Source organism: Manihot esculenta, chromosome 10, assembly GCF_001659605.2.
Source record: "Manihot esculenta cultivar AM560-2 chromosome 10, M.esculenta_v8, whole genome shotgun sequence".
NCBI lineage: Eukaryota > Viridiplantae > Streptophyta > Magnoliopsida > Malpighiales > Euphorbiaceae > Manihot > Manihot esculenta.
In genome coordinates this window covers 25,491,563-25,506,993 of record NC_035170.2, presented here as the reverse complement: position 1 = coordinate 25,506,993, position 15,431 = coordinate 25,491,563, and the positions used below count along the sequence as shown (strand labels likewise).

General features: G+C 34.7%; 2 protein-coding genes and 1 non-coding gene across 6 annotated transcripts; all 3 read right to left on the bottom strand.

Moving 5' to 3' along the window:
• Positions 1–4,874: 4,874 nt before the first annotated feature.
• LOC110624522 (7-deoxyloganetin glucosyltransferase-like) lies at positions 4,875–9,687 on the bottom strand. 4 transcript variants are annotated; one of them, XM_043960563.1, is made up of 4 exons: positions 8,777–9,687; positions 6,527–8,446; positions 5,318–5,690; positions 4,875–5,139 (listed from the first exon to the last, which is right to left on the bottom strand). In XM_043960563.1, exons 1-2 carry the CDS (start codon positions 9,345–9,347, stop codon positions 7,506–7,508), a joined length of 1,512 nt encoding a protein of 503 aa, XP_043816498.1. In that variant the 5' UTR covers positions 9,348–9,687; the 3' UTR covers positions 4,875–5,139; positions 5,318–5,690; positions 6,527–7,505. The 4 variants fall into 4 exon arrangements, with proteins under 4 accessions (XP_043816498.1, XP_043816496.1, XP_043816497.1 ...); XM_043960561.1 differs by having other exon boundaries at positions 5,558–5,690; XM_043960562.1 differs by having other exon boundaries at positions 5,602–5,690.
• On the bottom strand, positions 7,117–7,201 carry TRNAM-CAU. The gene is given in 2 exon segments: positions 7,117–7,152; positions 7,164–7,201. It is a non-coding gene; the product is annotated as a tRNA-Met (tRNA).
• A 1,282-nt stretch (positions 9,688–10,969) lies between the features above and the next one.
• Positions 10,970–12,559, bottom strand: LOC122724830. Its single transcript, XM_043960707.1, has 2 exons — positions 12,322–12,559; positions 10,970–11,508 (listed from the first exon to the last, which is right to left on the bottom strand). Exons 1-2 carry the CDS (start codon positions 12,557–12,559, stop codon positions 10,970–10,972), a joined length of 777 nt encoding a protein of 258 aa, XP_043816642.1.
• Between the last annotated feature and the right edge of the window lie 2,872 nt (positions 12,560–15,431).

The window sequence follows — 15,431 nt, the reverse complement described above, 5'->3', positions numbered from 1 at the left end:
GGGCTCAAATGTTGGTACCATTTCTGAGCCAAACCTGTGAGTGTTGATGAAAATACTCGGCACAACACGAAGTCATTGACATCTTGAAGCTGCATGGTCATATTAAAGATCACCAGGTGGCTTCTGGAGTCTATTATTCTGTCATATTTGTTCAAGCTTGACAGCTTATGTAACGCCCCGGAAATTCGGACCGCTACCGGCGCTAGGATCCGGGTCGACTTAAGGCCGCCGGGACCCGTAGCAAGCCTGACATATAACCTGTAAACCTGCATAATCCCATACATGATCAACAACATGCATAAAAATTAAAACTTTTCTTCATACAACTGTCATCAACTAACTCAACCTGTGCATACTCTGATCATATACACAACATAGTCCCTCTGTGGGATCTCATCAAGCCTTAAAGGCAAAACAACCTGTGTTGAGTTAGTATACATAAACATCATAACATAAGATCATGTATATACAAAATGGATTAACAATATATTATGGTCAAGCACAACTCTATCCTCCATAACCTCATTACATAACATACTGTGATCTCTTACATTACATCATAATACAATTGTCATGTCCACAACTAACTATTACATACATATGACTTTTTCTTCTTGCCTTCTCTATCTATCCCGTACCTGCAAACCTGGGGGTTAGGGGAGAGGGGTGAGCTAGATGCCCAGTGAGTAGAACTGTAAAAGAATATTTAAAACATGCTATCATGAAATGCGTCACTGCACAAATAAATCACACCACGGATGGACTGATTCAAAAATCCCTCAACTCCATGCCCGGCCCTATTATGGGCACCACAGGACTTCGTATTGCCCGGCCCTATTATGGGCACCACAGGACTTCGTACTCGGAGTTATTGCCCGGCCCTATTATGGGCACCACAGGTCTTCGTATTGCCCGGCCCTATTATGGGCACCACAGGACTTCGTATATAGAAGGCTAATGAATCATCCTAATGTCCATCCACTATCATCTATCACAACAATACAATGCGGCATAGTCGTGAATTCTAATGCAAACAACCTATAATATGATCATGATGCATGAAACATGATAAAAGCATTTCATTTCTTAATTTAAAAGGTTAAGTTTAGTTCCACTCACCTCTGGCTGACTCTGACAAACTCTGTAGCAGCTGGCTCACTACTGGGGTCCTTGGTTCCTCGGGTCCGAACCTACACAGGTGGACTCCAATGAGGGACCAAACATACATAAACATAACTCTAATGTATTCCCCAAAAACCCCCTAAAACATCCTGAAAATATCACATAGAGATATGCATGAAGTGGCTGAACAGGGCACTTTCGGCGGCACCTTCGGCGGCCGAAAGTCCTGGACAGAGACGAAACTCAGGTAGGTTCGGCGGCACCTTCGGCGGCCGAAAGTCCCAGACAGAGACGAAAGTCTCTTTTCGGGGGCAACTTCGGCAGCCGAAAGGCCTGCCTCCCCAGCCATGTTCGGCGGCCGAAAGTGCCTTCGGCTGCCGAACCTGGTTTCTGCCAAAGGGCAGAAACTCGGTTCCTTTGTGCATTTTCGCCTCCAAACTCACCAATCATGCATATACCTCACTTAAAACATGCATACAAGATCCTAGGGGCCTCAAAACATCAAATTCCCCAACTACAACACTTCAAGCATACTCAAACATGCCACATTGTTCATAAATCACATAAAACCTAGCATTTGCTTAAAAACTCATACAACCCTATACATGCCATTCTACCCCATAAAATCACTTAAAACTTACTTAGAACACATGAGGAGCTTAAGATCGGCTCTTACCTCTTGAAGATCGAGAGGGAGACGACCTAAACTTGGAGATCCACGAAAATGAGCTCCTGAGTTCCCAAAGCTCCAAAACTTGGTTTAAAAGCTCAAAACCTTCAATGCAAGCTTAAAACTCAAGAAAAATGGTAGAGATTTGGAGGAAGAGCACAAGAGTTGCAAAGGGAAGGTCGGAAGCTTGCTGTGGCCGGAAATGGGAGAAAGCTCGCCCATTTCGGCTAAGTGCCCCATTTATAGGTGGCTGGCCAGGCCACGTTCGGGGGCCGAATGTGCCTCCGCATCCATGCAATGTTCGGCGGCCGAACTTGACTTTCGGCGGCCGAACCTGGACTGCCCTCACTCATGCTTTCGGGGGCCTAACGTGCCTCCTAAACGCATGCACGTTCGGCGGCCGAACTTGACTTTCAGCGGCCGAACCTGGGTTTTCCTCCAAAGAATTTTCATGCAAAAACTCATTTAATTTCATACTTTAAAATCATTAAATCATGAAAACATTTTATAAAACATGTCTTTACCCTTCTAGAAGTCTCTGACATCCGAGATTCCACCGGACGGTAGGAATTCCGATACCGGAGTCTAGCCGGGTATTACAGCTTAAACTTGATTGGAAAAGTTTATGTTAAGATCTTTTCTGATAGGGGTGAGGCATTGTCAAGGCCATAGTCCTTCTCTAGCTCCTTCTGGTACCTTTGAACAACCCGTACCAGTTTCTAGTCAACGTCCTTCGGAGCCTTGTTTGATAACTCCACTTCCTCGAACTTAGCCTTCCCGTCAAACCGCATCCAGATCGCCTCTGTCCAAGTCCTTAGAGTATCCACGAAGACTTCTTCCCTTTCCCTGGGAGCCATGAAAAATGCCTCCCCGAGCTTTATATTACTCGAGAGTAGCATGCAACCTTTTGATGTGGTGGAGCATTTGCTCATTGTTTAGATTATTGAGTTTTGCTTCATTGACCATAGAGGGTGTATTTTATCCATTACTAGGAGTGGAAGAAATGATAGCGTTCTCATTGGTAGCAACCTTAGTAGTAGCTCATGAATGACTGACCATTTCAAGAGAGAGAAAGCATAGATTTCTTTCTAAGATAAAAGGGGATTAGAGACCGGCTTTAATCCAAATGAATAGAGAAAATTCAATGGATTTTCCAGCAACAGAACCAAATGATGTGGCTGAAAATGAGAATTGAGGTTGGTCAACCTGCAAGGAAGAGAATGTGAGGTGGTCCTACGCAACCACTCTGACGCTCAAGTCACTGAACTAAAGAAAAAGGCGAATGTAAAGAATTATTTAGAATTCAAGAGTAGTTGTGTAAAAATACATATCTTTATCTCTGCAATCGTTATCTTTTATGCTATAAGAAGATGAAGTTAATTATAATATTTCCTAGAGATCCAGCTGGTGCCGTCTAATTGATAGGAGATCACATCAGCTAATTAATTGGGAACCCCGTAATTATAGACGTAATGAGAATTTGTCTGATTGTATCTGCTAACGGTAATTTTATATGAAAACTCGATTTATCTAAGTGAGGGCGAGCCCCGATGAAGAACCGGATGCTATTCCGTGGGACCATGTATGGGCTTATCAAACATTTGTCACGTGATTCTGTCTTATGATATCAGTTCATGACTTACTTTGGTCGATTAGTGTATAACATCACTTATGTACTTACCCTATAGTTCATATAAACTCATTTTGAGTAAGAATTTGTTCAAAATTTTAACCGTATTTGAAATTAATTTGAATATAATAAATAATAATCGAGTTGGAATTTAAGTAGAGTGATTTTCATGGGCCTTACCTTATCCATTGCCATCCTCCAAAGAAGAAGCCCATTATCAATGTTCAAATACGCAGAACTTCCACCGATTCAACATCAGTGAAAAATGGATGGTCCTGGTTAAAATTTTTATGGTTTCCTAGTGGCTATACTCCTCCATATTCTTGTTGTCCCCATTTCCCTTCTTTTCTGCACTCCTTCGGTTTGATTCGTCTCGTTATTCTATTTCTACCATATCATAATGTGAAAAGAATTGAATCCTCTTGCCCTTATTTAAATGCATGCTTAATTGCTTTTTCTGACTTCAGCCCAGTTGGTGATTTCACTTCATCTCTGGACTTGTGGAACAATTTTGTCATTCAAATCTGTAAGATGTACTGCTATGATCCCACTGTAAAATTAATCCTCCACTTTCTTCACGAGTTGAGACTACTTTTGAAATGAAAGGGAAATGTTTCAAGCATAAAAATAATTTACATGCCCTGAATTAAGCTCACATACCAACTAAACGTATCATTAATCGAATTAGTATACCTATTAAGCCCATCGCTATATTTCATTCATTAGTATTCTACGTACTACATACCACAACTCGAGAGTATCATGATTTAGGAAACTATAGTTTCAACCACAACAGAAACAATTTTGTGATTTGCATGTGCTCAATCAGGCTGGTTATACAAGGAAATGAAGGCAAGAACTAGACATCATGACTCTTGAAACCCAATTGTTGTTTCATGATGAAATAAAGCTGAAGAATGTCTTATCTTCCATCTCATGGCTGGGATGTTTCAGTCTGTTCTTCTTCCTATAATACTTTTAGGATGTAATCGAACAGAATCAAACTGAATTTTGATAAGTTCAAACTCGATTAGAAAAGAAATTTAAAAATCCGAGCTTCATTTATAAACTCGATCTCGATTCATAAAACAAATATTAAACTTGAATTCGGTTTAAACTCAATTCGTAATAAGCTCATTTATCACATTAACGAACCAACTCAAACTCCATTCAAAAAGTTCGAATTTGAACTCGATTATATTATAAACAAGCTGAATATAATTCAAATTTATTTAAATTAAAAACGAATTTAAATTATAAGATTATTAAGAGACTTTTAAATTAAATTTTTTTATTTAATTAAAGTCTCTTGAACCCAAAATTAATGAAAAAAAATGTAGAAGGGTTATCTTTTTATAGAAAAGTCACGATTCTTCATATCCCTTCAACTTTTGATGTGGGATTAATGTTAGCAAATAAACTTGTTTGCGAGCCTGTTCACGAGTCAACTCACGAGCCTAAACGAGGCGAATACTGCTAAATTCAAGTTCGGCTCGTTTATTAAACGAGCCTAAAAAGAAAACGAGTCGAGTCGATCGAGTTTTTATCGAGTCGAGTCTCAAATATCTCATGAACAGTTTGGTTCGTTTACACCCCTAAATACTCTTAATAGACCTGGGCTCTTTGGATTTTGATTTGAACCGGTAACTGATAAACTTCTTGCTGCAAAATATCAGTACTGCACTTGCCATTATAGACATCATTCATCCAGCTTCAGCTGCCAATGTAAAATGGGAGAACATATTAACAGCCAGAACAATCAACTCCACCAAAAAAGGAAAAAATTTATTCACAGAAAGAATAAACAACAATTGCAAAAAAAGAAGTAACAATGAATTAACAATGGAATGAGCAAGATTAGGTAAGAATGGCTTAGGTTTCAATATGTTTCACACCAGATTCGTATCATCGACATTGTCAAAGACTCCAAAACAAAAGGTGATATGCTCTTCAACGTTTTGGATTTTGAAGCTGTCAATGTAAAAGGTTTTAGCAAAGCAGTCCTGCTATTTCAACCAAGGCAGAACTGACATTCATATATTCAATCTTTAACAATTACACCATATACCAACAGAAGAACCAAGAGGACAAAAGGTGATGTATATATGTGTTCTTTTCATCAAATGTAATGTTACATTTTGTGGAATTCAAAAAGGTCATGTATTTGAACATCAGCAACCTCCAAACTGTCAATTCTCAGCAAAGGAAAGCATTGTCATGATAAGTAGATTGCCCCTGATCTTCATCCTTCCTGGTTGCACCTGCATTCTGTTGAACATAGTCATATACAGTAAGCCAAATTGAACATGATTAAACTTGACAAAGCTGTGAAGCATTTAGTTGCACTTTCAGAAGCTAGTCTATCATATGGTCCAACAAATGAATGCAAATATGCAGCAACTCCTTTACAAGATATAAATTGTTGTCCACCAGGGCAGATACCATCAAACAAGAAGAAAGAAAAAATAAACCTGGCATACATGATACTGTTGCAATCAACTTGGTTAACATTTACATAACCTAGCCGCAGATTAAAAACTTTAAGTTTCAAAGAATCATAAATGTGATGGCAACTCCGGGGAAGAGGAGAAAAGGCATCCGAATGGTGGCGCAGTTAAAACTTGAACAGTAGCAGCAAAATATTAGAACTAATTTCCGTGCTCAATAAACAATATCTAAATTACTAGCACATTTACCAACTCTAACCTTCAAATTAAAGGACTTCTTAAGTCATCAAATTAGAAACTTAGGTAGCTCTCTAAATCTCAATATCATTACATTAACTTTTGCTTCTTTTTTCAAATGGATTACTTAAACCAAAAATTTTTTTAGTGGAAAAGATGATATCTTGGCTAATGAATAAACACATAACATGAGACAGGAAAAGCAATTGAAGTGAAGCTGACCATATAAAACAAATTTTGGATATGGATCATCCAATTCCTTTGTTTGCAAACATTGCTAAAATGCACATGAATGACATCAAGCCCATGAACATAAATATATGGAAGCTATCTTATTTATTTAGCATCATGTGTGATACAAGCAAAGCTAAAAAGAAACACAGGAAACCAGAGAACAAGAAGAAGAAGAAGAAGAAGTACCTTATATATCTTGGGCAAGTAACCCAAGCAAGGACTCTTTCCTTTTGAATCCAATCAGGAGCTTCCAATCAACAGCAAGACGTCAACAGACTCACCAGTATATTACAATCTTCATTCTCCTGCTACACCATTGCCTTCCAGGTCCCTCAAAAATCCCAATATCCCCTCCTTATCCATCCTTTTAGTTCTCCTCAATTCTTCCCTGAATGGGTCTTCCAGACTCGTAAACCCCACCAAATCTACTAAATCAAATTGCTGGAATTCGGGGCGTGCGTAAAGGAATTGCTGGAATTTGGGGCGTGCATAAAGGAATTGCTTGAGGAAAATAATGATTGATTGGTCTTCGAAGTGACCGGTGTCAGTGGATGATCATAGAAGAGTGAAGGACTGGGAGTAGGGGGATTGGGGTTTTGGAAAGGGTCGGGCGGTGGCGATGATGGTGATGGTGGCGGGACGAAAGGCGAGAGTATGTCTGTCCGAGACTGATTAACTCAACTCAACTCTCATCAAAATTGGTGGCGCCCGCCGGAAAAATAAAACAATTACCGCAACGACGCGTCGTTTTCTATTAAAAAATGTCTAGAAAAGACTGGGGTGAGAGAGGCTCGAACTCTCGACCTCAGGATAACTCAGTAGCTATGAGACCTACGCGCTAGCCAACTGCGCCACCACCCCTTCACGCTATCGTACGCGGAATAAATGAATAAATCGATTTATTTTTAGTTTAAATTCATATCGTTCTCTCTATTTCAATATGGAGTCATCCATAAATGTATATGTTCATAACTTTCATACTCCAAATTTAATATTAAATATAAAGATTTTGACAATTCTTCTCCAGCTAGGTTTTTGGATGAAATTAAGCTCAATTCATTGTGTGAGGTAATAATTTTGTAACGAAAACAACTCAAGATCACTTTGAACTGTTTAAGGCTACCTGCCTTTTATTTTTTAGCATATCAACTTGACAACAGACCTATTAATTATTATTATCATTGTTTCCCACGAGAATCTCCAACAACTTATCCAAGTTCTTGCAAGAGGAACCACCAGGAAATGTAGCCTCTTCTGCTTTTCTCTTCCACTCCATTACTTTCTTCTTCATTTCCTTCCCTTTCTCTCCTTCGAAAAGCTCCTTCACAAGCTTCTCCACTTCATTTCTCTCAACTTTTTCAAGCTCCAATCCAACGCCCCATTCTGTGCAAGCATATCTACTGTTTGTCATCTGATCTGCTATAAATGGCCAACAAATCAACGGCACTCCACCGCAAACACTTTCCAGACTTGAATTCCACCCCATATGGCTTAAAAAAACTCCGACCGATGGATGCTTCAGGACTTGTTCTTGCGGACACCAGCTTGTCAGAAATCCTCTGTCCACTATCTCTTCTGCAAATTCGGGTGGCAGAATTTCTGAGCCACCTTTGACAAGGTCGGCCCTTATTACCCACAGGAATTGTTTTTTGCTGTTGGCTAGTCCCCATGCAAACTCAGTGAGTTCATCAAGAGTCATTGTAGTAGTACTACCAAAATTTACGTATAAAACCGAGTTGGGTTGTTTTGAATCAAGCCATGCAAGGCACTCAGAGTGTTCTTTCCATAGACTTGAACCCATGAGTTTCAGTTCATCATCGTCATCGATCTGATCAACCAGCAACTGAAAAGGACCTATGGTGTATAAATGAGGATACATGGCACACAGAGCTTGCAAGGCATCTTGTTCCAGGGAATCAAACGTGTTGAGAATCAAAGCAGAAGCTGTGGAAGCTTTCTCTACCTCTGTCAAGACCCATTTGAGAAAGGGATCGTTTGGGTCTGTAGTTCTGAAGAAAGGTGGAAGATCCTTTAGCCGGATATTTTTCAAGCCTGGAATCCAATCTATGCTCGTTTCCAGATAGCCATTTGTAAGGTAGCTTTCATCTGCGTGAAAAGCACAACAAATTAAATAGTCATACAAGTTTAAAGGATCCAATTTGTGCCTACTATATAATTAAAAATAATATAAAAAACATATTTTTTTTAAAATTTTTGATGAGATAATAATAGATTTATTATATATAATTAATTAATTTGATACACTTATCTCTAGACAGAGTTTAAAGAAATTAAAATTCTGATATAGTTTTGTTTTACTGAAAGTGCTGTATTTATTTATTTTATAATGAGTAAATATGTACGTAATTGTAAAATCAAGTAATTCTAATAATAAAATGAATATATTATTTTGAATTGGACAAAGAGGGATCCTACCCTTGAGAGGAGCTAAACCTCTTTCAATAAGTTGATGATATTGCGTGTAAGCCAAAGTAGCACAGGCGCTGGCCACCCAAAAAATCCCGATAGGAATTCCAAATCGTCGAGCAACATCAAGAGTGAAGGTCAAGCCACCGTCAGCCACAATACAAGTCACCGGAGGAACTCCAGAACACGAACTATCATTAAGCTTGTGAATCAGATCACAAAATGGAGTTGAAAATTTGTTAAGGATGGAGTGAAAAAGAGAAGGCATGTCTTGATGAGGAGCCTCAGCACCACCATCCTCATCGCCGGCGGGTTGGATTCCATCTGGGATTGTTTCAAATCTGAAGTTAGAGAAGCCATTGATGGAGCTGTTGGCTATGGAGTTTAACTTCAGGCGTTTGTGGATGAATTCTGTGTTGACGAAAGTTATGTGAAAGCCTTTGAAATGGAGGATTTTAGCTATTTGAAGCATAGGGTTTATGTGGCCTTGAGCTGGAAATGGGATACAAACTGCATGCGGCTTATGATCTGCTTTCAAACCCATTTCTGATCTCTTTTTGTGTTTTTGATTCTTTAACATGTTGAATTCAGATTATCCATGACCATTTTATAGGCAAGGAATAAAATGTAAATAAAAAGATATTAATAATTTAATTTATACATAAAAATTTGGTGATTAAAGGGAGCATATAATAAGTCTAAATTTATTAAATATAATAATATTTTAAATATTTTAGTGGATTAAAAAAAATATTTTAATAGGTTCATATGGTAATCATATACTTATGGATCCCACCTCCCCTAACCCTAAATTCAACCTTAGGTACAGAAAATGATAGTTAGCAATTCTAAAATTTTGAAGATTAATTGACCTCATGTATAAAATTTATATATTAAATTATTGATTTTGGCCGTCCCATCATTTTTATTTATTTATTTTTTATTATCTTAAAATTCTTTTTTTATTTTTAGATTATAATAATATATGAATTGGACATTATAATCTTTTTTATTTTATTTTATTTTTAAAATTTTTTTAAATATATCTTAATATTTAATAAAATTTAATATATTTAAAATAAATATAATGAAAATATTAATAAAAATAATTATATTTTTTAATATATGTGAAAAATAAAGTAAATAAAAATTATGGGAAAGTAATATTTTAAATATTTCAGTAAAAATAGCTGAAATTTTTTAAAAAATTTTTCGAGAATTTTTATTAAAAAATTAAAATTTTTAATTTAAATAATTAAATTAATTTTTTATAAAATTAAAAAAAAGAACGATTCTTCACCACACTCAATTTGTAACTTAGCCTCTCAATAATTGATAACAAAATACTGGATCGAAACATACATCAAAAATTAAATTTAAAAGAAATATTAGAAATATTAGAAATATTACTCAGTCCTCAAAAGGTCACTAGCCTTAATAAAAGTAAAATTTCTGGCCTCACAAAATCCTTGGCCTTTAAAATATGAAATGATTAAATTTATAACTAGCTCAAGCAAACAATACATATTTCTGATGTGGAAGGTCAGCCTGAGCTGTAACCATAGAACATACTTAGGCAACAAAATAGCACAAAGGTTTTAGGTTCCTGCAATCTTAACCTGAGATCCCCAGAATTAAGTCTGAGTGAGGAGGGAGAAGAGAAAGGTGCCGTCAACACGGGTTTATATAAATAGCAGATATAAAATATGCAGAAATTAATATAAAACTTACTATGATTTTATTTATTCTTGAAGGTTTTACAAAATTTCTGGAAATTGAAAATTGATATAGAGATTTTACAGAGAAGTGTCAAGGTAGAGAAAATAGAGAGAGGGAGAAAATATATGCGTGCCTTCACAAGGGGAGAGGCTCCCTTTTTATAGAAAATTTTCGGACTTTTACTGTTGATTAACACGGCTTTCACTGTTCATGAATAGTAGCTTTTACTGTAGATGAATAGTATGTCGGCCACCTGCTTTTTACTGTGCTACCTGCTTTTACTGTAGATGAATAGTATGTCGGCCACCTGCTTTTTACTGTGCTACCTGCTTTTACTGTAGATGAATAGTATGTCGGCCACCTGCTTTTTACTGTGTCACCTGCTTTTACTGTAGATGAATAGTGATCTGCCCATTTTTGTTTTTTACTCTGAGTCTGATGATGACGAGGTGTCCCGTTTCTTTTTCCCTTTTCCTTTTTTCTTTACTTTTTCTTTCCCTTTTCTTTTACTTTGTCTGTCTTGCTTTTAATTCTTATTGCTGGTAATATTCCATAACAGTCATCTTCATTGCTATCACAATAAGAAGATGCCGAAGTTTTACTGGAGGATGACGTACTTGACGCTGTCGACTCCGATTCCGAACTTGACTGTTTTTTAGGCTTTCTTTTGCTTGACTTTTTCTTTAGAGCTTTTTTACTGGAAGAATGCTTTGAAGATTCTTTACTACTGGACTTTCTTTCCTGTTTTATTTCTTCAGACTTTATTGTTTCTCCTGAGCCCAATTGGCTGAACATCTGTTGACATATCATTTTATATTCTTCAGAAGTTTTAGCTGATGAGAGCATAGCTTGGCATTGGGCCTTCTGAGCCCCAAATGAAGACTCTCCTTGCAGGGCCAATTTACTAGCATAAGATATTGCAGGGAACTGGGCTTTTTTAAGTATCCTCTGCTTTACAACCAATTCTGTTGTAGAGTTCTTGAAGGATCCCCACCATTTTACTTTGTGTCTTTTTACAATAACTGGGATATTTAGTGTTATATACTGGAAATCAAAATACCATTGATATACCCAGGGTATAAAAAACTGGGTACAAAAATACATTAAGGGAGGAATATATTTTTCATGCTGAGCAGGTTTATAATTTGTTTTAAAATACTGATATACTTTAAAAACTTCTGGTGATAAAATATCATCAGTAATACCTTTATTTTGCCACCATCTTAAAAACCAATTTGGATATCTAGAGGTGGTTTTAAAACTTTGATGATCAAAATATATTAACCACGAATGAGTAGTATTTGCATTCTGAACACAAAAAATATTTTTCCATACTTCTATATAATCAAAGTAATTATATGAAAAGCAATACTTTTTTAAATTTTTAAAAGTTAATGGGGTATACAAACTTGAAACGGGCCAATCCTTAGGGTGAAAAACTTGTTTTATTTTAATAGAGGAGTATGCTATCACATTTTTATGGGTTTTATGAAAATTATGTTTTGTTTCAACTGATTCTGTTTCCTGCAAAATACTTTGATAATAATCCTGAGGTTTTGAAAGATCTTTTGGTGTAAAATACCAATCCTCAGGATAGTTTTTTCTAATTACTTCCCATGGATTTATATCATTAAAACCATGTTCAATTTCAATTTCTACTTCTGAAAAACTTTTTAAATTCCATTTATGAATACCAGTGTTATATCCTTGGGAAGATTGGATTTTTGGCAAACCCACAGCCTTCAACGGATTTGATAAGTCTTTACTGTCTACCGTTTGAGACAGACTAGCCGTACTATGAATGGGTACGATAGCTTTAGATTTAGAAGCCATACCTGATTCTCCTGAAGAAGAGGCTATATCCTGCAGAGCTTTAATCACTTCTAGTGACTGGCTTAATTCTTCGATCCATTTTTTCAAATCTTCTGAAGTTTTTTCTTGGATTTTAGTGGTTTTACTAGGCTCAACAGGCTTTATTGTGGACTTATTAAGTTCTTCCGAATGCTTGGAGAGGGCTTTAGTAGAACTGGAGCTGGATTTTATTTTCTTCTGTTTATTCTTCTTTCTTCCCATTTTGCTATAAAAATTCTCTAGTTAGAAAGTCTGGGATATTATTTTTACTTCCTTTAATATACTCAATATTAAAATAAAAAATACTTAAAATTGCTTGCCATCTAGCAAAAATTTGTTTAGAGGCAAGGTTTTTAACATCTTTCTTTAAAACATCATTTGCCGATTTACAATCAATTCTGACTAAAAACTTTTGATTTAACAAATCAGACTGGAATTTATTTATACAAATCACAATACTCAAAATTTCCTTTTTAATAGTGGAATAATTTAATTGAGCTGAATTCCAATGACCCAACGTAAATTGAATTATATTTTCTTTACCATTTATCTTTTGTTTTAAAATTCCTCCATATCCTACGTCTGAAGCATCTGTTTCTACTATTTTAAAAGCTTCTGGATTAGGAAGGTATAAACATGGGATTTCCTTTAGTAAAGATTTTATGTGTCTTATAATGCTGGTATGTTCTTCAGTCCATGGTCCAGCATTTTTCTTAAGTCTGTTATGTAATGGTTTTATCATTCTGTTTAAATTAGGATAAAAATCTATGACATAATTTAAACATCCTAAAAATCTTTGTAGTTGAGTTTTATTGGTTATTTCATCTGGGAATTTATCTCCAAACGCCATTGTCCTTTCAATTGGTTGGATTTTACCTTGTTCTATATAGTGTCCTAAAAATCTAATTTTGGTCTGGAATAAATTTATTTTAGTTTTACTTAGAGCTAACCCATTCTTCCTTATTATCATGCAGAATGTCCTTAGATGTTTAAAATGTTCTTCTATTGTCTGGCTAAATATCACTACATCATCTATGTAGACTATACAAAATTTTGAATAAGAATTAAATATATCATTCATAATTCTCTGAAATTCTGAAGGAGCATTCTTTAATCCAAAAGGCATTACATTCCATTCATACTGTCCAAAAGGGATTGTAAATGCCGTTTTATATCTGTCATTGGGGTGAATTTGAATCTGCCAATATCCTGATTTCATATCAAATTTACTAAAAATATTTGCATTAAATAACCTATTTAAAAGATCTTTTTTATTAGGAATTGGGTACCTAATCCATTTTAATGTTGTATTTAATGGTTTATAGTTTATAACTAACCTTGGTGTTCCTCTTTCTATTTCTGCACTTTTATTAACATAAAAAGCTGCACCTGACCAGGGACTTCTTGATTTGCTTATTAATTTTTTATCTTCTAATTCTTTTATTTCTTTTTTACAATGTTCCATTAATTCTGGTGCCATCTGGATAGGTCTAGCCTTTGTTGAAATAGTTTTTTAATCAAAACCTTCTTCATAAGGTAGGTCTACTATATGTTATCTCCTATTTCAGAAAGCATTAGGGTGATCTGCACATAATTCCTTTTCCATATGTTCTTTTAAATTTTTTATCTTCTCTTTTATATATTCCTTTTCTAACTGAGTTTTAATCCTATTAAAATGTATAGTATTCTTTAAATCTTTTAAGTCTTCTGATTTAGATTTTATTATTGAGTTTATTTCCATTGTCCTAATGGAGTGTGCCTTTATTAGATTTAAGTTTTTCCTCTTAGGTTTTTCTATAAAATTCATTCTAATCCTTTTACCTTTTGTTTTAATTTCTATACAATCATCTTTTACTGAATAGGGTGTTATTAGATTTATAAACGGAGTTCCTAGTATTACTGTGTGATTTATCTGTTGTGATAATAAAAATACAGTTTTTATTTCTAAATCCTGATTTATAATTAATGCTTCTGTTTTCCCTAAGATATTTAGACTAGTCTTATTTGCTGTTTTTAATTTTTCTTTAGTCTCCTGCGAAAATCTTTTAGGTACTAGACTTGATTTTATACAATTTAAATCTGCTCCCGTATCAAATAATGCTATGATATCTATTTTAAAGTCTTCTGATAGTTTAATTGTTAATTTTATCAGATATTTTCTAGAAATTATTTCCTGTAGTAATAATATAAAATTATTATCTATTTCTTCACTTTCTAACTGATTTATTTTATCATCCTCTTCCTCATTCTCATTCTCCTCATTAGTCGAAGATGATTCAGAAATTAATTGTTCTTCTAAAAATTTTATTTTCTTCGAATCCTTCTGAATTTGATTCTTTAATTCTTTTACTTCACTTTTTATTATCCTAATTTCTTTTTGCAAATCTTCTATAGATGCTGTTTCCTTTGGTTTTTTGTTTCTAGTTAATATTTTAGTTAAATCATAAGTCTGTTTTTCTATTTTAGAAATAATATTTTTAACCTCTTCTGATTCATCAAAACTTTTAATTAATTTTTTAATAAATTTTTCTTTAGTGGTATTATCCTCTATATTATTTACTAATTACAGTAATGAACTCTGTTCTTTAGTTAAAACATTTATTGAATTTTTTGATGAGCTAGTTCCTAACTCATCTATCTGATTCTCATTTTCTGAGAGTTCTGACTCTGTAGTTTCTAAATCTATATATAGCTCCTGAATTTTATTTATTATTTCTTCATCTAAATCTAACTCATTTAATTTTTTATTAAACTTATAAAACTTAGATGTATGACCTTTCTTATTACAATTATAGCATATTAAATCTTTAAATGATTTTTTATTCTGAGTTTTATTTACTAGTGCTTTCCTTTTATATTTTTTATAAGGTTTATAATTTTTCTTCTTATAATATTCTTCTTTACTCGGTCTTGCTATATATTTCTTCTTATAATACTGATCCTTCTTATAATATTTTCTAAGTTTAGATTTAGAACACTGACCATTACAGAGTTTATCCTGATTTATCCCATAATCAAACTGTTTACAAAAAGATCCTAACTCCTTCTTAGTTTTATGCATTTCATACTTTAGAGTTCTTTGTAACTTTAAATC